This window comes from Protomyctophum bolini, assembly GCF_963924005.1.
Source record: "Protomyctophum bolini genome assembly, chromosome: 7".
NCBI lineage: Eukaryota > Metazoa > Chordata > Actinopteri > Myctophiformes > Myctophidae > Protomyctophum > Protomyctophum bolini.
In genome coordinates this window covers 21,513,112-21,532,877 of record NC_137868.1, presented here as the reverse complement: position 1 = coordinate 21,532,877, position 19,766 = coordinate 21,513,112, and the positions used below count along the sequence as shown (strand labels likewise).

The 19,766-nt window shown below is 43.0% G+C and overlaps 1 protein-coding gene across 4 annotated transcripts in view; it reads right to left on the bottom strand.

Annotated features, from left to right (window-relative positions):
- rftn1b (raftlin, lipid raft linker 1b) overlaps nucleotides 1-19,766 on the bottom strand; it is a 91,712-nt gene that overhangs the window by 43,168 nt on the left and 28,778 nt on the right. For all 4 annotated transcript variants that reach the window (XM_080767367.1, XM_080767365.1, XM_080767368.1 and 1 more), the window contains 2 exons: nucleotides 10,318-10,495; nucleotides 261-369 (listed from right to left, as the gene is read on the bottom strand). In XM_080767367.1, the coding sequence (XP_080623493.1) occupies nucleotides 261-369; nucleotides 10,318-10,495 (287 nt within the window). The remainder of the gene's footprint in view (nucleotides 1-260; nucleotides 370-10,317; nucleotides 10,496-19,766) is intronic.

Sequence of the window (19,766 nt, the reverse complement as noted above, 5' to 3'; positions counted from 1 at the left end):
GACACCCATACTGTTATAAAAAGAAATAAAAAGATTTTGAAAGAAATTATTGACCTCTGCCTGTGTACATATACCCGTTCTGTTTTAGCCTACTGTTCATTCTACAGTAGAACTACTCTAAATATTAACTCAGGATTTTACAGTGTGGTACGTTTAATTAGTTGCAGAAAAATAAATCTCCAAATTGAAAATAAGTCACTTTTGGGTGAACTACTCCTTTAAGTGGTTAAATCATTAATCACAATTATTTGCAAGCCTACCTTCTTGACGTAGCCCTGGATGTGCTCTGGCGTGGGCACCTGGTCAGCGGACAGACATTCTTCAAGCTGCAGACGGTAGGGAGCACTGACAGGCTGGCTCCTCTCCACCCTGTAGGCATCACAGTGAGTGTCAGGCCAGCCCACATGCCAGCAACACATGCACTAGGCTAGGGGCTGGGCAAAGGTTCATGGATATATCACGATTTTAAATGCCACAATGTTAAAATCTAATCGCAAGTTCAGAATCAATTTTCATTTATGTATTTATTATTTCATGTCAGAAAGACTGACTGACGATGATTGAACTTGATGATTGAACTTGTCATGGTCTATATTGTTTAGAATTTTTTTTAAAATGTTAATAATGAAAGCCAATTAAGTAACTTGGGAAAAAATTGCAATAAATTGCATTTTATCGCAACATTTAAGAATCTCAATATAAATCGAATTGGCACCCTAGGTATTGATAGCGTATCAAATCGGGAGGTAAGTGAATCGTCCCACCCCTAGCACGCACGCACACAAACACGCATGCACACGCACGCACAAGCACACACACACACACACACACACACACACACACACACACACACACACACACACACACACACACACACACACACACACACACACACACACACACACACCACATGCAAGGAGGGTACACAACTACACATGGCACTCGCATGCACACGATCTGTCATCTAAAAATATGACAAGAAACCAACCTGAAATGGAGACCACCATTTCGCAAACAATACAAATACATCTCACAACGGTAAACTCGGCTGAACATAATCGTATTACTTTGTATCCAGTAGCATTGTTAATGTCACTGTTGGCCCGTGTGCAATACAACACAACACTCAAGAGAGACAAAGATAAGCATGGAGAGAGGCATATGGGGAACAGAGCATGGCGAGAAATTCAATGTAAATCTCATCTTGTCCCACCCCACCTCTCCCTCTGAGGCCATATCAGTATTTTGAGCGGGGAGAATCTATTTTTATGGTGCTGTATTTTTCTATTTTGTCCTCTGGAGGAAATCCCTAAGCTAGCCCTGAGGAGACTAATGCTTCAGCTTCCATCTCCCGCCTTCTCATCCTGTTGACAACGCAGACAAGATCCACACTCCCTTCCTCACTGTGCTACAGTGCCTGTGTTGGTATATGTGTTTATTTGTGAACACAAAGGTTATACTGTATGTATGATGACCAGCGTGAGCTCAGGATTACATGGACTCTTGCTGCGCACGCGCGCACGTGTGTGTGTGTGTGAGTGGCTGAGTATGCGTGCGTCCGTGCATGTATGTGCAGGCCCTGTGAATAAAAGGCTATTCTTGCTTCTGATCTCATGCCATAAGGATCTCTACCAGGGCACAAGTGCATCCCCATGTGTGGCCCATGCATATGTGCATATGCATACGCCGGTACCGCTTTTTGCTTGACATTCAGCATTATGACATTAGGTGTGGGCCTGGCTGTCTCTGTGGGACTTCACAGCACAGCTGTGGGACAGCTGTGGGAGTCACCCTTGCTGCCCAAAGAACACACCATCATCAACAGTCGCTATGCAACGGTCTCTGACACCCGCTGCCCACCGCGGTATCGCTGTCACAGCAGACAGCGCTCAAACTGGGCCGGGTGTAATAAAACATGCAGCTCAGACACGTTTATGACAGCCCACTGAGAAGTTGCTCTGCTTTTTTATTCCATTTTTTTAAGCCGTCGTAAGATTCAAAGGCACAGCAGTGGAACCCTGGAGGCACTGTCACAAAATGTGTGTTTTCCCCTATTGACTGTGACATAAATCACAACGAACCAGATAGGCTGCTATAGACTCTCTCTCCCGGAGAAGAAACCGTGAGAGAGAGAGCGATAATAACCCCATACAGTAGTTATTCCACTAGGCGAGATGATTCAGACTAGAGAACATCAAAGGTAGAGGAGTAGTAGTGACTGTGAGTGAGTGAGTGAGTGAGTGAGTGAGTGACTGACTGACTGACTGACTGACTGAATGAGTGAGTGAGTGAGTGAGTGAGTGAGTGAGTGACCTGAGGGACAAGGCAAGAAGAGCTTTCTATGCCATCAAAAGAAACATTAAGTTAAACATCCCAATACAAATCTGGCTAAAGATACTAGACTCTGTTATAGAACCCATTTCCCTCTATGGTTGCGAAGTCTGGGGCCCACTTGCCGATCAAGAACCGGAAAAATAGAATAAACACTAAATTTAAACTCTGCATGCAGAATTCTGCAAATCCAACACCAAATAACGCATGCAGAACAGAATTAGGACGATACACACTAATTATCAAAACCCAAAAGAGAGCATTGAATGCTATAAACACCTAAAGGAAAGTGAACCGGACACGCTCCACAAAAAGGCCCTCACACACAGTGAATCCCTGGAAAGATGTCCCCTCAGCCAGCTATAGTTCTGGGACTAACACAAGCACAACCACCAGACAGAAAACAAACGGGACTACACCAAATCATAAGAAAACTAAAAGAAAGCTATCTCACACACTGGAAAAGATCTACTCAAAACCAGAGCGAAATGTAATGATATTTAGCTCTAAACAGAGAATACACAATAACAGAATACTTGAGCACAGTAACTGACCCAAGGAAAACATTAACTCGATATAGACTCAGTGAACACAGTCTTGCGATTGAGAAAGGCTGCAGACCTGGCTCCCAAGAGAAGACAGACTGTGTACCCATACTGCACACAAAACGAGGTAGAGACCGAGCTACACTTCCTAACCGTCTGCCCACTGTACCAGGACATCAGAGACATATACTTTCCACAGATTACAATCACCCAAGGAGAGTTTGAAAACATGACTAACTAGAACTGCACTCTGCCGAGTGCATACTTGCTTGTTGCACACTAGTAGGCCATAAATGGCCTACTAGTGCGCAAGCAGAGCGCGCAAGTACTTTCGACCGCTGGAAAGTATCACATCTCAGTATCTCTGTGAAGGAACGTTTGAAATGTATAATCATTACGTGTAACTATTTGCTACCTAACTACTTTTTTACAGAAAAATGAATCATTGATATGTGATGAAAAAAAAGGTATATAAACTGAATTAAAATATATTATACAGTATAATTATTTTATTACTTATTGTAAATTGTCAATTGTTTTAAATGTATTTCATTTTGTACTATAGTGATATTAATACTAAATCATGATCAGAGTAATATGTGTCTCTAACTTCAATTTCTGTAATAATACTTTCAAATTTGTTGAAATATACATGATCTAAAATACTTCCGAAATCTGTAGTTGGATTTGTATTTAATTGTTTAAAGCCTAATCTTGACATGAAGGTCTTTATATTTATATCTTTTTCAGTATAATGGTCTTCATTGAAATCTCCTATTATCATAATTGTGGAAGTCGGAGATGATAGATACTTTACCATTTTCTTGAGAAATGTGTTTAATTCAGTTTATACATACAGAGTATGTAGTTGTAATTTGATTAGCAGTATACCGTGGTTACTTGGTTCCAAAAAGTGAAGCCAAGTTTTTTTCAACCGTAAGTCTGTGCCTGGTTTGCTGGGACCAGTTACAACATTACGTCATCGTTGAGAACTGGGACCAGAGTACATGGTGTGTATATGTATGACTAGCTCTCAGTGATGACGTAAGAGATATGGTCATCTGTGTAGTCTGGTCCCAGCAGACCAGGCACAGATTTACAAATTACAAATCACATTACAACTACATACAGAGTATGTAGTTGTAATTTGATTAGCAGTATACTGTGGTTACTTGGTTCCAAAAAGTGAAGCCAAGTTTTTTTCAACCGTAAGTCTGTGCCTGGTTTGCTGGGACCAGTTACAACATTACGTCATCCTTGAGAGAGTACATGGTGTGTATATGACGTAATGTTGTAACTTGTAACTTGTAACTTGTAACATTACGTCATATACACACCATGTACTCTCTCAAGGATGACGTAATGTTGTAACTGGTCCCAGCAAACCAGGCACAGACTTACGGTTGAAGAAAACTTGGCTTCACTTCGAAGAGACCAAGCGAAATGATTACTTGCGCGCTCTGCTTGCGCAAGTAATGACAAAAAACTCCCACCTGTTGGGTGAACAATGTGCAAACACAGCAGCGAGATTTGTGAGCTGCTGTGACAGGAGAAGGATGTCAAATGGAATACAAGCATGCACCTTAAGGAATAAAGTATAAAGCTAACGTCTCCTATATGGATGTATATTGTATAAATCTGTTTACACCTTTATTTAATTCCTATTTATATCCAATATTTATTTGTAAATACATTGTTTTATTTTGATTGTCTTGTCTGAGAGAGAGAGAGAGAGAGAGAGAGAGAGAGAGAGAGAGAGACTGCACTCTGCTCTGAAGGCCTGGGTCTAATTTTCAGAGATACCACCACAGTCCGTCTTCACTGTGTGAAACAGTGCCTCTTCATGCAGCCCACGGTGCCTCAGGCTGTCAGCCTCCGGGGCCTCATGCGGTTAGACTGAGTGTCAAACACCTGCATGCCTTCCTGCAGCGTCCCCCTGGGTATCCACACCTGTCAGACCACCCACCGGCTGCCCACAGCCAAGTCACACAGCTCTGCCATGGTTTCAGCCTTGAACACCTTGTTTTGGACTAATTATTCCCGCTGCAGCTGACAGTTCAGACGGTAACTAATTGCATATTACCTGTTAATGGCATTCTTTGGGATCTGTATGTGTTGAAGCTGCTACGTCATTTGTAAACGGCTGGCTTGCAATTATGCCGTGTTCACTGAAGCGTGTCAAAGCACCGCATTGCCGTATTATCGCTCTTCCTTACACAGCAAAAAAAAATAAACAAGAGAAGTCCATGTCAACAAATCACTCAGTCCTAAAGAAAAAAAACATCCTCTTTGCCTTTAAACAAGAAAATAAAAAAGACATGCACGTTTAGGGCCTGAGATACTTTCATGTGTTTTAAATGCAATTAGTTATACAATTTTCTTGTAATATCAATTACACCTTCATCAAATGAGCCAAACTGCACAAGTTATCTCTTTTTTATTCAGTGTCATGACTGTACAACTGAGTTCCTTCCTGTTAGACACCTCAGCCACCAATGACTCATCTATTGCTATGACGACCACTCAGTCAGGGAGCACCTGAACACACAGTTAGCAATCTCTCACTGTGAGGCTTTAATAATATAGCACATCCCTCCTAATGGCAGATGTTGACGTGGTCATGAATAATTTCACCAGAGCAAATCACTTCTCTAATGGTTTCCGGTCTCCTCTCCCATGCACCCCCCCCTCTCTATCTCTCTCTGTCTGTACCTTCCTCTCTTCTTTCTCTCTCTAGCTGTCCGTTTATCTTCCTCTATTATTTCTCTTTTTTCTCTTCTCTTCCTCTTACCTCTCTCTCACTTTGACTCTTTCTACTTCTCTCCGTCACCGTCTCTCTCCACCTCCTTGCTTTCTCGCTCCGTCTCTCTCAGCCAGAGAACATGCGAGCGCCACACAATTACCCGATAATGATGAATATATCCCATCAGACATTGCCTGCTGAACTGCAACCCTATTCCGGCGCAACTAAATTGAACATTGCAAAATCTGACAGTTGACATTTCAAATGGTCCAATCCATTCTGCCTGCATTTTCCTCTCTACAATAGCTCTGGGAAGTTACAGGGGGGGGGGTGGGTGACTAATTGTGGTTGGGGTATCTGAACTTATAGGCTCACTTAACCACATACGTTGGGCAGGTGTCAGGGTCTTAACGTTTACAAATGGCACAGTGTGCCACAAATGGCATGCACACGGACTCCTGTGTAGTCCCAGCAGGTACCGTGTATAGCTCCTGCCATGTCACCCTGCTGTAGTCGAGCACCCTGTTCATTGAGCCTTTTCAGGGCAGAGTCTAATGCTGTGTAGCCTGTAGAGAGTTGTCTGGGACTCAGTCCAGAGACATTGTGTGCATACTAAACACAGATGCCTATCCAGCTGCTAGGCAGCGCTTAGCACATTTCTCCTCCTCTCCCCCGCTCTCCCTCTCCCTCTCTTCTCGTGTCTCTTTCTTTTTCTGGTTGTCCACTGCCAAAAAATGTAAAAAAAAACAAACAAACACAAAAACAGGTTGAACAGGATGCTTTGGGTGTGTGTGGTTAGGGGAAGTGAGCAATGAATAAGTGCATGCTGTTGTGATTTTGTCCCAGCCATTTCTCCTGCTTCTCCATCTCTTCTGCGTTTGATTCCTGCACTTTTCCCTCCCCTTGTCTTCCCCTTCTGCTTCCTGGGAGTGGGACTGACAGGGCAGAAGCTCCCCTGTCTGCTTGATTTCTCTTTCCCTCCCGGTGGAGATTTGGAATCCCCAAGGCTGGTGCTGATGTTAGCAGCTGTCTCCAAGGTGACAGACACAGGATAGAAATCTGGCGACAGCTTTGGTCAGGGCCATTCAAGAATGGCAGGCTCCTCTGCCCCCTTTCATTCTCTCTCTCTCTCTCTCTCTCTCTCTCTCTCTCTCTCTCTCTCTCTCTCTCTCTCTCTCTGTTTCTCACTCTCCATCTCCTCCCAGTTGTGATCTCCCATTCCCCTCTCTCAACCTTCTATCACCCATGTGTCTTTTTCTCTAGGGTGAGGCTAGCACATTCACAGAAAGATCCAGTACCCGTTCATCCGTGTAACCGTTTCATACAGAATTGATTGATTGAATATGTTATCAGAAATGCATGCAAACACTTCTAAAAAGATAACACAAAAAAAGTGCTGTGGACTTGTTTCCATTGAGGACCTAAAATCAATATTTCTGTTGTCCGGTTTGGTGTGTATAGGCTATAGGCTGAAGCTAAGGGTATTTGTTTGCATACAGGTTTTTATGCATGAGGAAAGTGAGTGTTCAAGTGTTCTATAAAAGAGCACAGGAGGAGATTAGTAATCGGTGCAATGTCCAGTGAGGAAAGGCTGTTACTTGAATGACAACTTCTAATGAATCTCAACGATCTGACCGTCGCAAATGCTGCCAGCTGCTCTGTTCCTCGATAGACCACAAGCACAATACAGTATACTACAGTATATGCAGAACACCTTTGGGTGGGGACTGGGGAGTGGGTAATTAGGCTTGATTTAGTTGTGAAAGTAGACAAACTTGCAAGCTCACAACGTGTTACACGTGCACTGTGAGCTTGTAGATCGGCTATTTAGGTGCGTGAGACCTGCGTGCCACGTATGTGCAGGCATGTGACATATCCTCAGGAAGAAAAGTCAAAGTCACGTCCAAATGAAAAATAACACGGTCTAGCGAGATGTTTTCACAAGACTGTGTAATATAGGCAGATTACCCTAAATATTTTGGGATTTACATTCCAGACTTACAATATCAATAGATGGAAAAACATTGTTATGTTTCCTAATAAATCTGCAGATCTTCTCCCCATCAAATTAAAATACTGTACATTAAGTCAAAAGATCCAACGAGACTGAGATTGGATGGATGTACTACTGCCCTGTAGTCAAATAATAAGTTCAAACAATTGTATACTCCACCTGGAGCATACAGTAACAGGAATGGAGGGGAGATTCTCCTAATCCCCAATAAAGTGAAGAATTTACCATAATTGTTTGTCTAAACTCAGAATTCCGGCATTAATTTGAGAGGAATCCAAGGTGAATTCCTTGTCCAGGGAGTCTGGGGATTTACAGCCTGGCTGGCTTCACTGCCCAACCCCCAGGACTCTTTCTCTGTCTCTCTCTCTCTGTCTGCCTCTGTCGCTGTCTCTGTCTATGTCTCTGTCTCTGTCTCTCTCTCTGTCTCAACAAATCTCTTGTAAACTGGCTTAAATGTGAAACAGCCCAGCCAGAGCAGAGAAAGATCTGGTCAATGGTGCTTCAGTCTCCTCACAGCTGCCAGCTCACCTAACGATGGTTTCCAAACATTGTATTTCACTTTCATTCATTCATTCATTTCATTTTAGTTATTTTAGAAGATGCAGATAGCAGCCATAGCTGCCCGGCGGCTCCAGGCAACATGCATGCTCTACTACTCTCCACTGCCCTTCAATCACCCTTTGCGTGAGTCCCCATGGCTCTCTGCCCCTGATACGAGCCGACGACTCACAGCCCCCAGGAGAGAGGGGCCAGGGCGATGGCCTGGAGGGCAGATGAAGCTGACGACTACCCTCACAGCCCCCAGGAGAGAGGGGCCTGGGCGATGGCCTGGAGGGCAGATGAAGGGGCAGCAGTGAGTTTGGGCCATGCAGCACTTTGTGGTTGGGGCATCCAGAGGGCTGGAGATAAGGGACTGATTGTTGCTGACTCACAGCCAAATTGATGCTGACCATATGTCAGGTTGCCTCAAACAAACAGTTGTAAGGCCCTCACACTAAAGCAAACAGATATTTGACTGCCAGGGTGAGGGTTAAGGGTATTTACATTAGTTAGTTAGTTTTAGTTAGTTAGTTTATTTATTTTTTACATGGGGGTGCATGGGGGTGCATATGTTGGTCCAACGTACTAACAGTCCGACATGCAACAGTCGTGGCCGGTTAAGACTCACCTGTGGCTCCCGACATACGTTGCTGGTTAGCTAACCCAACCCTACCCGGTAGGGTATCAGACTAATGCCTGTCTGACTATTAGTACGTCGGACCAAACACATGGACCCATTTATTTACTGTACATGTGTCAACTCCAAGGAACCGATTCTCAGTAAAAGAAACAGACTGCCAATAATCATAATGCAGCACACATACAGTAGTAACTTAACATCGATAGAAAAAGATTGATCAGGGTTGATCATGCCGGTAACTGTGGCCTCTAGATAGAGTGCAGTCTCCAATAACTACATTACCAAATGCAGTGTTTTTTTCCAAGTTCCTGGCAGGAAATAACTAAATGTTCTGTTACTGTAGTGCTGTAAGTATTGTGAGCCTCCCCTATATATAGGAGGGGTTTTGCACAGTGCGCACTGCTTGGCATGATTCCAAGGAAGTCAGGAAGGCAAAGGGCTGAGTCACGTTTTGGGTATGTTGCTAGGCAACCACATACTGTATAAATGGTGGTTTCTGTTGCAGTGGGATCAGACATAAAATATAAAATCAATGACCAACATACAGTATAGGTCTCTATATCGTTCAAGAGAAGACAAATGTAAATATGTGAATGAGTAAATGAATGATAGACAGGATAGAAGGAAATACATACTGATATTGTACTTTTCTGGAAATGGAACTCCCCCGTAGACATGTTATGAGCTACTTTCTGTCCAAAATATTCCAAGAGTGACATTCCGAGCCGCCATTTTGTATTTTTTCAACGTGCCGTAAAACAAGACGTGAGGGGGAGCGCTTGTTTAATAGAATCTTACCTGCACAGGTAAGACACCCAAAGAAGAGGCCGACGCAGCGCGACGCCCCGTCACGCACAGCCTTCCCCCTCAGGTCTTGTTTTACGGCACGTTGAAAAAATACAGAATGGCGGCTTGGAATAATACTTTTATGAAAAACAAGCTCGGCAGATTGAAAGAGGATAATTCAAGCTTGGACTGCAGCTGCAATGTTGGTGAGTTTAACGTCATTTAAGACAAGCAGATCACAAACCAAAAAAGATGAATAGGAAGTGGATGGAGGTTGTTGCAACTCTAGATTCAGCCCATTGTAAAAAAATCTAGAGTTGCAAATTGCGGCTAGAACTTAATGAGGTAACTTAATTGTTGGAAATCTTTTCCCCAACCATTGGGGGAGGGTAGGCCCTGATTAACAATGCAACTTACTGGAACTTAAGTGCCAGGGTCCGCGGCTTGCTAGGGCATTGTGCAAGACTATTTCAAATAGGTACACCTGTTGCATCACAAATCGGTGACCTATGAAGGCTAAACAAGAGAAACCAACAGACACACACACGTACATGCGCGCGCGCACGCACGCACGCACACACACACACACACACACACACACACACACACACACACACACACACACACACACACACACACACACACACACACACACACACACACACACACACACACACACACGTCATATGATGCAGTATAGTACGGTAGGTGTAGCTACCCGTCGTTGAGTTGGACCAGTATGGCCCGGTAGAGCTGGTGCTGGGGGCTGTTGGACTCTGGTCCACAGGGGTGGATGAACGGGTGAACTGCAGCCAGGATGAAACCCTGCTGATACAGCTCCTGCAACTGGCCAGGAAGCTCCCGCACAGAGGACAGACGCAGGGTGGATGTCCCACCTGTGGGAGACAAAGGGGAAGTACGCCACATAAGACTTCTACGCATTCAAATCAGTGATTTTAACATGTACTAATCAGAAATAAAATAATGGACAATGACATGCACCATAATGCTATGGCTTACACTAAAACTTAAAGTGTGAGACCACTTATTTTAGGTTTGGGTTGTATAGTTACCTCCAAATGTGGACAAGAAAAAAAAATGTTCCAGTGATTAGAAATTGATAATTCAAAATATGCTCCTCATTGACTTACATTGTCAATGTAAGTTTTCTTCCTAGTAAAATGGACAAATCAACTGGAAGTATGAAAAAATAAAACCACATGAGTTTTGGTGATGCTCTTGTCTGAATCAACGTTGTGTTTGTTTACGTACTAAAAGAGTGACTTTGAGAGCTGTTTCAGCATACAATGTAAGTCAATGAGGAGCATAATAATTATTATTATTTTGAATTATACATTTCTAATCTCTGGAGTTATTTTTTATTTCATGTCCACATTTGGAGTTACATCATGGCAAGGTAACTACACAACCCAAACCTAAAAAAAAAAGTGGTCTTACCCTTTAAGTGTTAACTCAGAGTGAGAGTGGATTTATAAATATGCGTATGTATGTATGCATGTGTAATATGTATATTATGTATGATAATGCTGGCCGTTGGCCGGAGGTTCCAGGTCGTAGACAGGTCCACAAGTATATTTCATTTTATTTACCTCCAAAGTGCAGTGACAATACAAAAAGTAATAAATACTGGTCAAAATAACATTCCAAAAATAGGAAACAAAATACACCTGCTGGCTAAACTTTAAGAAAAACACAAAAGATCTTGAGAGACTGTTACAGGCTATTTAACCTTTGATGAGGTCCTGGCTTGCAGCTCTCCCTGATGTCCCTCCTAGCCTCAGGTAATACTGAACTGCCTCCACCTGCAGCAATCCTGCTTTTATACAGGTGGGGCAAACCATCCCCTAATCAGCAAGTGGCAATCAATTGACTCAACCACACGGCCAACTAAGGCCTACGAGTAATCTTCCACACTACTATACTTTAGGGGAATATACACTCAAACATATTTCAAAGGCCCAATTCATTCACAGGGCCTAACATAAAGACCAAACATAATACACACAGGAACAGTCACCCCCCCTCCTCTACAGTACTTGGCACCCGCCAATCTAGAGAGGAGTGCCAGAACTGCAGAGGCGAGGCAGGTGACAAACATACAGTACCAATGCAACTTCAGTATCAATAAATACATGTATGTGTTATGTATGTATCATGTATGTATGTATGTATGTATTTGGTTAAAATGGGTAGGGTTTAAAAAAAAGGCAAGAGCTTGCTCTGGTGCACTGGCCTAAAAGTGGGTCCTTAAAAACTGCTAAAACTTCTGAAATGTATGTATGTAGGTATGTATGTATGGATGTGTGTGTAGTATTTAAAAGGGGGCTTTTTTGTAAAAAGCCCAGCCCACAATACCTTCATATATTTAAAACTAATCCAAAATAGGGTTACCAGTGAAGGGCAAAATGCTTATTCACTGGGGACTATGCAAGGCAGAGGCGTCCACCCCCCTGAGTCCAAGTTAGGCTAGACCGCATACCTATGTATGTATGTGTGTGTGTGTGTGTGTGTGTGTGTGTGTGTGTGTGTGTGTGTGTGTGCGCGTGCGCGCGCGCGTGTGTGTGTGTGTGTGTGTGTGCGTGCGTGTGTGTGTACTGTATGTATGTATACATACAATTATTTTTACTTAATCCAATGTTTATAGATTTTTGTGAACAAAACATACACACAATGGACCACTAGTGGAGAAACAGTGGCCTGCCCTACACCCTCCCACCCTAAGACCAACCAGTAGGGGACATAACAGGGCCGCAGAGACAAGGCACAGTAGGAGGACTTGAGAATTGAAAAAGGGGATAAAAGTACAGTAACTGAAATAAGTTGTGGAAGTGGAGTTGGCTGGGGGAAAAAGCTCTGTCTCAGCACTCTCCTCTCGCCCAGCCCAGGCCAGCCCCAACCCTAGCCCCGTCCCCGTGGGGGATGAGCCATGGAAAACTAGCTGAAGACAGCCAACAGTAACGCTGTGGGAGCAGCCAGCTGTGTTACAACAAGCCACACACCGCTTCTGTCAGCGAATGGCAGCCAATCAGAACGTATGCTAATCAGAACGAGGGAATGAGGGAGGAAGAGAGCAAGCGAGAGAGAAAGATAGAGAGAGAGTGTTGGAGAGACTGGGAGAGAGAGAGAGAGAGAGAGAGAGAGAGAGAGAGAGAGACATGATAGATAGAGAGAGAGACATGGTAGAGAGAGTGTGAGAGAGACTTGGAGAGAGAGAGACATGGTAGAGAGAGTGTGAGAGAGACTGGGAGAGAGAGAGAGAGAGAGAGAGAGACATGGTAGAGATTCGATCGAAAGCAGAGTGGATAGAAAGATCGATAGCAAGACTGAGAGGGAGACAGCCAAAGTAGAGAAGAGAGAGAGTGAGTTTGGGAGAAAGAGAGAGACAGGGGAAGGGACAGAGGGGGGTAGTGAGAGTAGAAAGACACAGTGAATTGAGAGTGAAAGGGCAAACACAACCAAGCCAGCGTCTGGCCCTGGATGCCTGGCGGCTGGGCACCCAGCAGTCCTCGCTGTGAGGCGACATTTACCACGGGCCAAACAGCTGGGCTGTGTGGGAGAGTGCCAGGACAAAGAACTGGATGGAGAACAAGAGAAGAGTAGGCAGAGACGGAGGAGGGCAGCATGCAGAGGAGGAGCGGGGGCCGGGGGGAGGGAAGGAGAGAGAGCAATAGGGGAGGGAAGGAGAGGAGGTCTGCTAGTCTGTACGAGCTGTCACAAGACGTGGGAAATGCCACTACAGCTAATTGGAGTCAATGGGACTATACAAGAGAGAAGACCTCAGGTCCATGGGAACAGTCAATGTTGGGAGTTCAATGACAGGTCAGAGAGAGAGAGGGTGAGTATTGTGGTAGACTAGACTAGAGCATGGAGAAGATGCCACCGGCTCCCTATAGTGTTTAGCACAATTATGCTAAAAAGGGACGTGATCAATTAGGTCGGCACTACTCGCTAAAAATGTAATCAGTCACATATGCAGTTCATAAAATTGCAAATAATAATTAACACTTTGGCTTAGCAGAGCACTGTATTGTTATTAGATTCTGTAACCTTTGAGTGTATCTATGAAACAGTTAATGTACATGTAATGTATTTTTAACATGTGTGTCACTTGAACCCACATCAAACACACATGTCGTCCTGCCATTTTGCAAGGCTGAAACATAATAGCATCATGGTGTGCCTTCTGCGTGTACCCAACATCATCAGCACAGTGCCAATCAGAAAGCCCCTGTGATGTGGATTCAATGAGAGTCTCAAGTCTCTCTCGCGGGCACAATTCAATTCCAGAAGTTCATTGTGAAACCACTAAAGAGGCAAGCAGCAGAAGAAGGAGGAAAAAGAAACATACGTATACTGTACTGTCCCCTCAGGGCCAGTGAGTGCTCGGATAAAAATACCCCCCGAATTTCTCAATCACACTCTGTCCTACTGCTCCACAATGCTGGAGCTTTAGAAGTTAAAAGGCATGGAGGAATTAACACAAAGAACTAGGCCGCCATCGCAAATGGGTGAAACATATTCAGGGTCTTTTTATTCCCCCTGCTGGCTTTCTCCCCTCTCGTCCCTCCCTCTGTCCAATCCCTCACTCAGCCAATTCTGTCTGTGTTTGGAGAAAGGAATCAATCCGTCTGTGATCTTAGTTGGGTGCTGCATGACCACCCGGTGCTTTATTCCTCATAAATGAAACCTACAATTTACAATTTAGGCATTTATCAGACGCTCTTAACGAAACCTCTGCTTGCTCTTCAGCCTCAGACTCAGACTCTCTGAACGGCTCTACAGAGATGAGAGAATATAGAATGGTTTCTATAATACGGTAAATAAAACACCCGACGGCAACTTCTTAAGTTCGGTTTAATCGTTGTGTGAGCTCCTAATAATCCCATCCAGGGGCTTTTAAATACAGGCATATGCATTTATTTATCAGACCAACTTCTATTCATCAGGCTGTCCCAGGGCAAAACGTAGCCTGGCGCCAAGGTCTAAATCTCATGCCATAGTAATAATGTTTACTTGATGCTAAAATCGTATTATCTAAGGAAAATTGCTTTGTTTGGGTAGATAAGTGGAAATTAGTGGCTGTTTGACAACCGTATGGATGTCTAGAATCAATGTTGATGTTTAATATGGTGAATGTTGTGTGTGTTAATTGGAGAGGTCATAGTTGGTCAGGCAGGCAATTTGGTTAACCTTAAACCCTATACAACATAGCGACAGCCAATTACTTTTCTTCCACATTGTGTTTACCTTGGAAGAAAATTCTCATATATCAACAGAGACAAACCCAAACTCATAGGAACAAATCACTCTGTGACAAATAATGAGGGGGAAAGGCTTCTGGCTGACAAACTGTTTTTCTAGAAAATTGTGTTAGCACAGAGCCACCAAACACATGCTGCCATTTATCATGGACAAGAAAACATTACCTGCCAATGTATAAGAGGGACTAATGCATCTCCTGGTTGTTCATGCAGAATTACTCCAGGTTAGAGTTCAGAATGCATTATGGTGCAAGAATATTTATATATCAGTATATCAAAGACCGTAAAGGAAAAAGACGTATTGCAAATACTGTTTACTGTGCAATAATCAGGTACACTGACTTTTATCTGTGGAACCAAGTGAAACTAAATGTAATGTCTATTGTCTACAATTCCAAGTGCTGCTTGTCAGGGTGGGGGTTCCCCAGTTCATATGATATATGATTATTTTGGTGCATCGCAGTCTGAAAAGTTTGGGAACCCTTGGGCTAGGCAAGGTAGGTAAGGCTAGGTTCAAACATTTACGCCACAGACAAAAAAAGCAATAAGCCTGGGGTTCGCCTGACCTGTCTCATGAGTCATCTGCCATGTCTCTCTGCTGTCTCTGCCCTTAGATTCTTTACACTGACCTATCCGAAATAAAGAGTACAGGTAATTGGTAAGAGTAATTGTTTCTGCACAGGAGTACAGAAACAATTACATTTCTCACACTCATTTCTTACACATAAACTCTTACTTGAATCCTCATGCAACAGCATGCATCCTGAAAGTTTAAAAACGGAAACCATATGCGAACATCCTGTAAGGGTCCACAATCTTCTCAGCACTTAAAGACTTAAAGAACCATACCAGTGTTTTTGTATTTTTTGTATATATATTTTTTTTCTAGAACAAATAGCAAAATACTGTATGGGTAGAATTGGGTCAATGTACAAAAGAATTGTCTTTGTTGTTAGCTTTCTATTACATCCAGTATTATCATCATTATGATCTTGTTGTTGAATTGTATTGCAGTATTGTGGAACACACAGTATGTCACAAACAGTCACTGCTTTTATGAGTATAGGACATGCCAGTTTGTACATTATTAAAAAATATATATATTTTCAGCAAATTTCTTAGTTACGCAAAAAGTGTTCACATCAAGACTTTACTCAAGTTAACATTTTTCCTTTTTGAGCCAACCTCAATGTCACACTCACTATCCCATGCTCTTTTAACCCAGTACTCTATACGCTCACAACCTGAGCTAAATGCCGAATTGCTTTGTAGTTTTATACTCCATGCATGGCATGATGATAAAATATGCATTTGGGACAAACAGAGACAATAGCATCCATCTGCAGGCTCGCAGACTGGCTAATTTAACTCTGTTCAGTGTTCACGTTGTCCTTTGCGCACAGTCGCACTCGACTCTCACTTGCATGCATGCATGCTTACACATGCGCACAGATGCACGCACGCACGCACGCAAGGTCACATGCATATATTTTAATTCTCTTCCATGCTCTCCACCAGTTGACACACATTGTGAATCTCTTGGATCAACATTATTATTATGAAGAAGAATTTTGTTAAATTTTCAAGTCCAAAATACTTGATTGCCATAACTCACATGTACAGTATCAGTACCCATGGCAGAAGTCCTGGTAAGCCATTTGGGAGAACTCTAATTCTTATTTTTATTGAACAGAAGTTGGGTAGAATACTGTTTTGTTGCATGGGGTGGACAAAATGTAATTACATTACATTTTAACATATACTGTTCTGGCTGCACAGCATAGGCAAAGCGTCTAATGTGTGTTATCTTTGCGACTTAACTACACAATAAAATCCTCAAGGGTTCATTGTAGGCCTACTGTAAAAATCTATTTGAGTCCATCTCTACACTCTCCGAGTTCGATTAACACAGAGGATTTTACTGTGTTGGTGGTGGTTTTGTTGTAAAAGTGGCCCTGCCCTCTACTGAAGTGTTCTTTTCCCCAAAGCTCTAAAATTTGGACACAAAAAAATAACAAAGGAACAAAAATACACCTCCACACCGTACAGCTAATGTGCATATAATAATTGGCCTTTTGAAGGGAACGCACCAGCTATTATTTCTCCAATTAAAATGGCTGTACTCTCCCCAGAATTCCTCTTCCTTAGGACCACCTGCAGACCTTTCTCAGTCTCTCCATCATTAGCTTTCAAATAGGCAGAGAGCAGATTTGCCCATGACTCACCTGCATCACCCTCCCCACCCCATCTTCCCCTTTGCCTTTCCTCTCATAGTCTTCCTCTGCCCACTCTACATCTGAAAGAGGTTTCTCTGCGACTCATCTGCCCATTTAACCTCCCCTGTCTGCCTTTGCTCTCTACAGGGAGTCTGCTCTTCTCTCTTCTCTTGTCTCTCGATTTCTCATGCTCTTTTTGACGCTGTTCCTCTCCTGCCAGCCTGCCCTGTTCGCCTCGCCCTCCCTGCTCCACTTTATTTTTTCTCTGTGTGGCTGCTTGTCTGCGAGGAACATCTTTACATCTCCTGTCAGGGGAGAAAGGCACATGTGTGGACCTCTCTTTCTATGTACTATTATTATGCCTGTCTGTGTCCCATTCAATGTAGTGAGATTATACAATATGAAACAATCTGTCTCTCTGTGTTTCCATCATTGTACAGTTTGTTTGTTTTTCCTCTTTGTCTCCAGTGCAGTCTAAATGTTTCTTTTTAATATTTAGTAGGGATGTAACGATACCAAAACCTCACGATATGATCATTTTGCGATAACAAGTCCACGATACAATATTTATCAAGGTATTTAAAATAATACAAAAAATATTGTTCACTTATTATGGTATGCTTGCAGAATAGGGATGCAAAGGTTAATTAATTAATGAGATTCATTCTGCTTGTTTGACGACTTGTGTCACTTTATAGCTAATTAGCCCTTCACTAAATCCCACCCCAAAAAGCGATTGTCCAATGCCAATCCAAATAGTTGCAGGTCAAGCTTTCTTCACTGCTAACGTACCTATTGGAAGGATGGGTTGGGGAGGGGCTTAGTGAAGGGCTAATTGGTACAGAGCTGGCAGCACTATACTAAAGCTAAGTTAGCTGCTAAGCTATATGACAAAGGCTATGTTGCTCAGCCAATAACATTATAACAATGGCTTATGTTTAGCTAATAAATTAAGCATTAGTTCATGTATGACACGGGAGTCTTGCACACCTCAGCTGTAATTGGCTGTCAGTCTGCTGATTGCTTTCAATCAGCCACGCTTTCACACCAATCACACGTCATTCCCTAAACAAGGCAGTCCGTTTAAATGCAGCTGTCTCATACACATCTCTGCTTCAATTGCTTCACATTATGTTCTGCCGGCAAAGCTTGCCTCCACCAACCCAGCCTCCACTTTATTGTTTAGAGTCTTATAATGTTTAATACTGAATGTAACTGAAATTCATGTGTGCATTACTCTAAAGTAAACTGGAATTCAATGTTGTATAGCTCTAAACTGATTCAATATTCTATGACTAAAATGTAATGTAAAAATCCATTGAAGTTTGTATGACAAGTTAATCTGATTACGTGTCTTGCTAAGGGCTTGCTCTTGTATACCCATCTTTTTTTTGCTTTAACACTCCGTGATTTTGCTTAGCATGCTGTTTAGACAAAATTCAGGGAACATCTCCCTGTAGGCTATTCCATTTGTTGCAATACATGGTTAATCTATTTGACATGAGTGTTTCTGACTGAACCAAGTGATGAGCAAGAGAGTCGCTCCAAAATGGCTGTGTCACTCTGATTACTCAGCTGTTACCGTTAGAACAAAACAATGCCATTTTAAGCCTGAATACATGGAATACATCGTAGATCCCACGATAATATTGAGACAGAACTAGAAAACCCATGACACTTTGTTCAACTCATCTGACTCCTGTTGCACGCAAAACCAGCAAGTGATAACACACAGGTCCTCTGTGAAGTCCCGGGACCAAAGCCTTTTGCTTTAATTAACCACCTATTGAGTCAATTGCAAATAGTGGTATGATTCACTGTAGCCTTCTCACTCACTTCCAACTCACATGCACACTCACTCGATCACTGCCTAATTACCTCACTCACTCCCTTACTTATTCACTCAGTGACCTATTCACTCCATCACTCCATCAGTGAGCCAGTCAGCCTGTCACTTAATCACACACCAACACGCACGCACACTGACATCGATAATCACACAGACAGGCAATCAGTGCCATTGACACGTGATTGCAATCATTCATGGGATCATGTGCTGCACACGGAAGCGTGCACACAGACACGCACCGTACGCACATGCACATGAGCACCCCCCCCTATGCATGTGCATATATTCTCTGTCCCTCTATCTTTTCTCTCTCTCTCTCTCTCTCTCTCTCTCTCTCTCTCCCCCCCCCCCCTTCTTTTCATACACACACATGCATATTCTACCCAATGGGTTCTCAGATTGCATTACATATACAGTAAATCACAAAGACCTTTCTCTGCTCCTGACGGGATCATACCTGCAGACAGAGGAGAGCAAAGATTTGGGAACAAGCTGGAGTTTGAAAATTGTCAAAGTCAAAGTCATACGATTTGTCACACGTTACTGCAGTGAAATTTGTTCTCCGCATTTGACCCATCTCTCTCCCAGTTTCATGGCGGGCAGTCTAAAAGAGCGGCGCAAATATCAGCAATTTTAGGCATGTGTGCAACATGACAACTGTTTTAAAGTATTGTATAGCGACAACTATCTGTACTATTACTAAAAATCTAAAATAAAGGGATTTAAGATCATTAAAGCTGGGCTGTTGCCTGAGTCCAGTGCATTGTGTCAACTTCTGGTCCAGTAACTATTCGGCTGCCCATAGCCGACCCTGATAGGC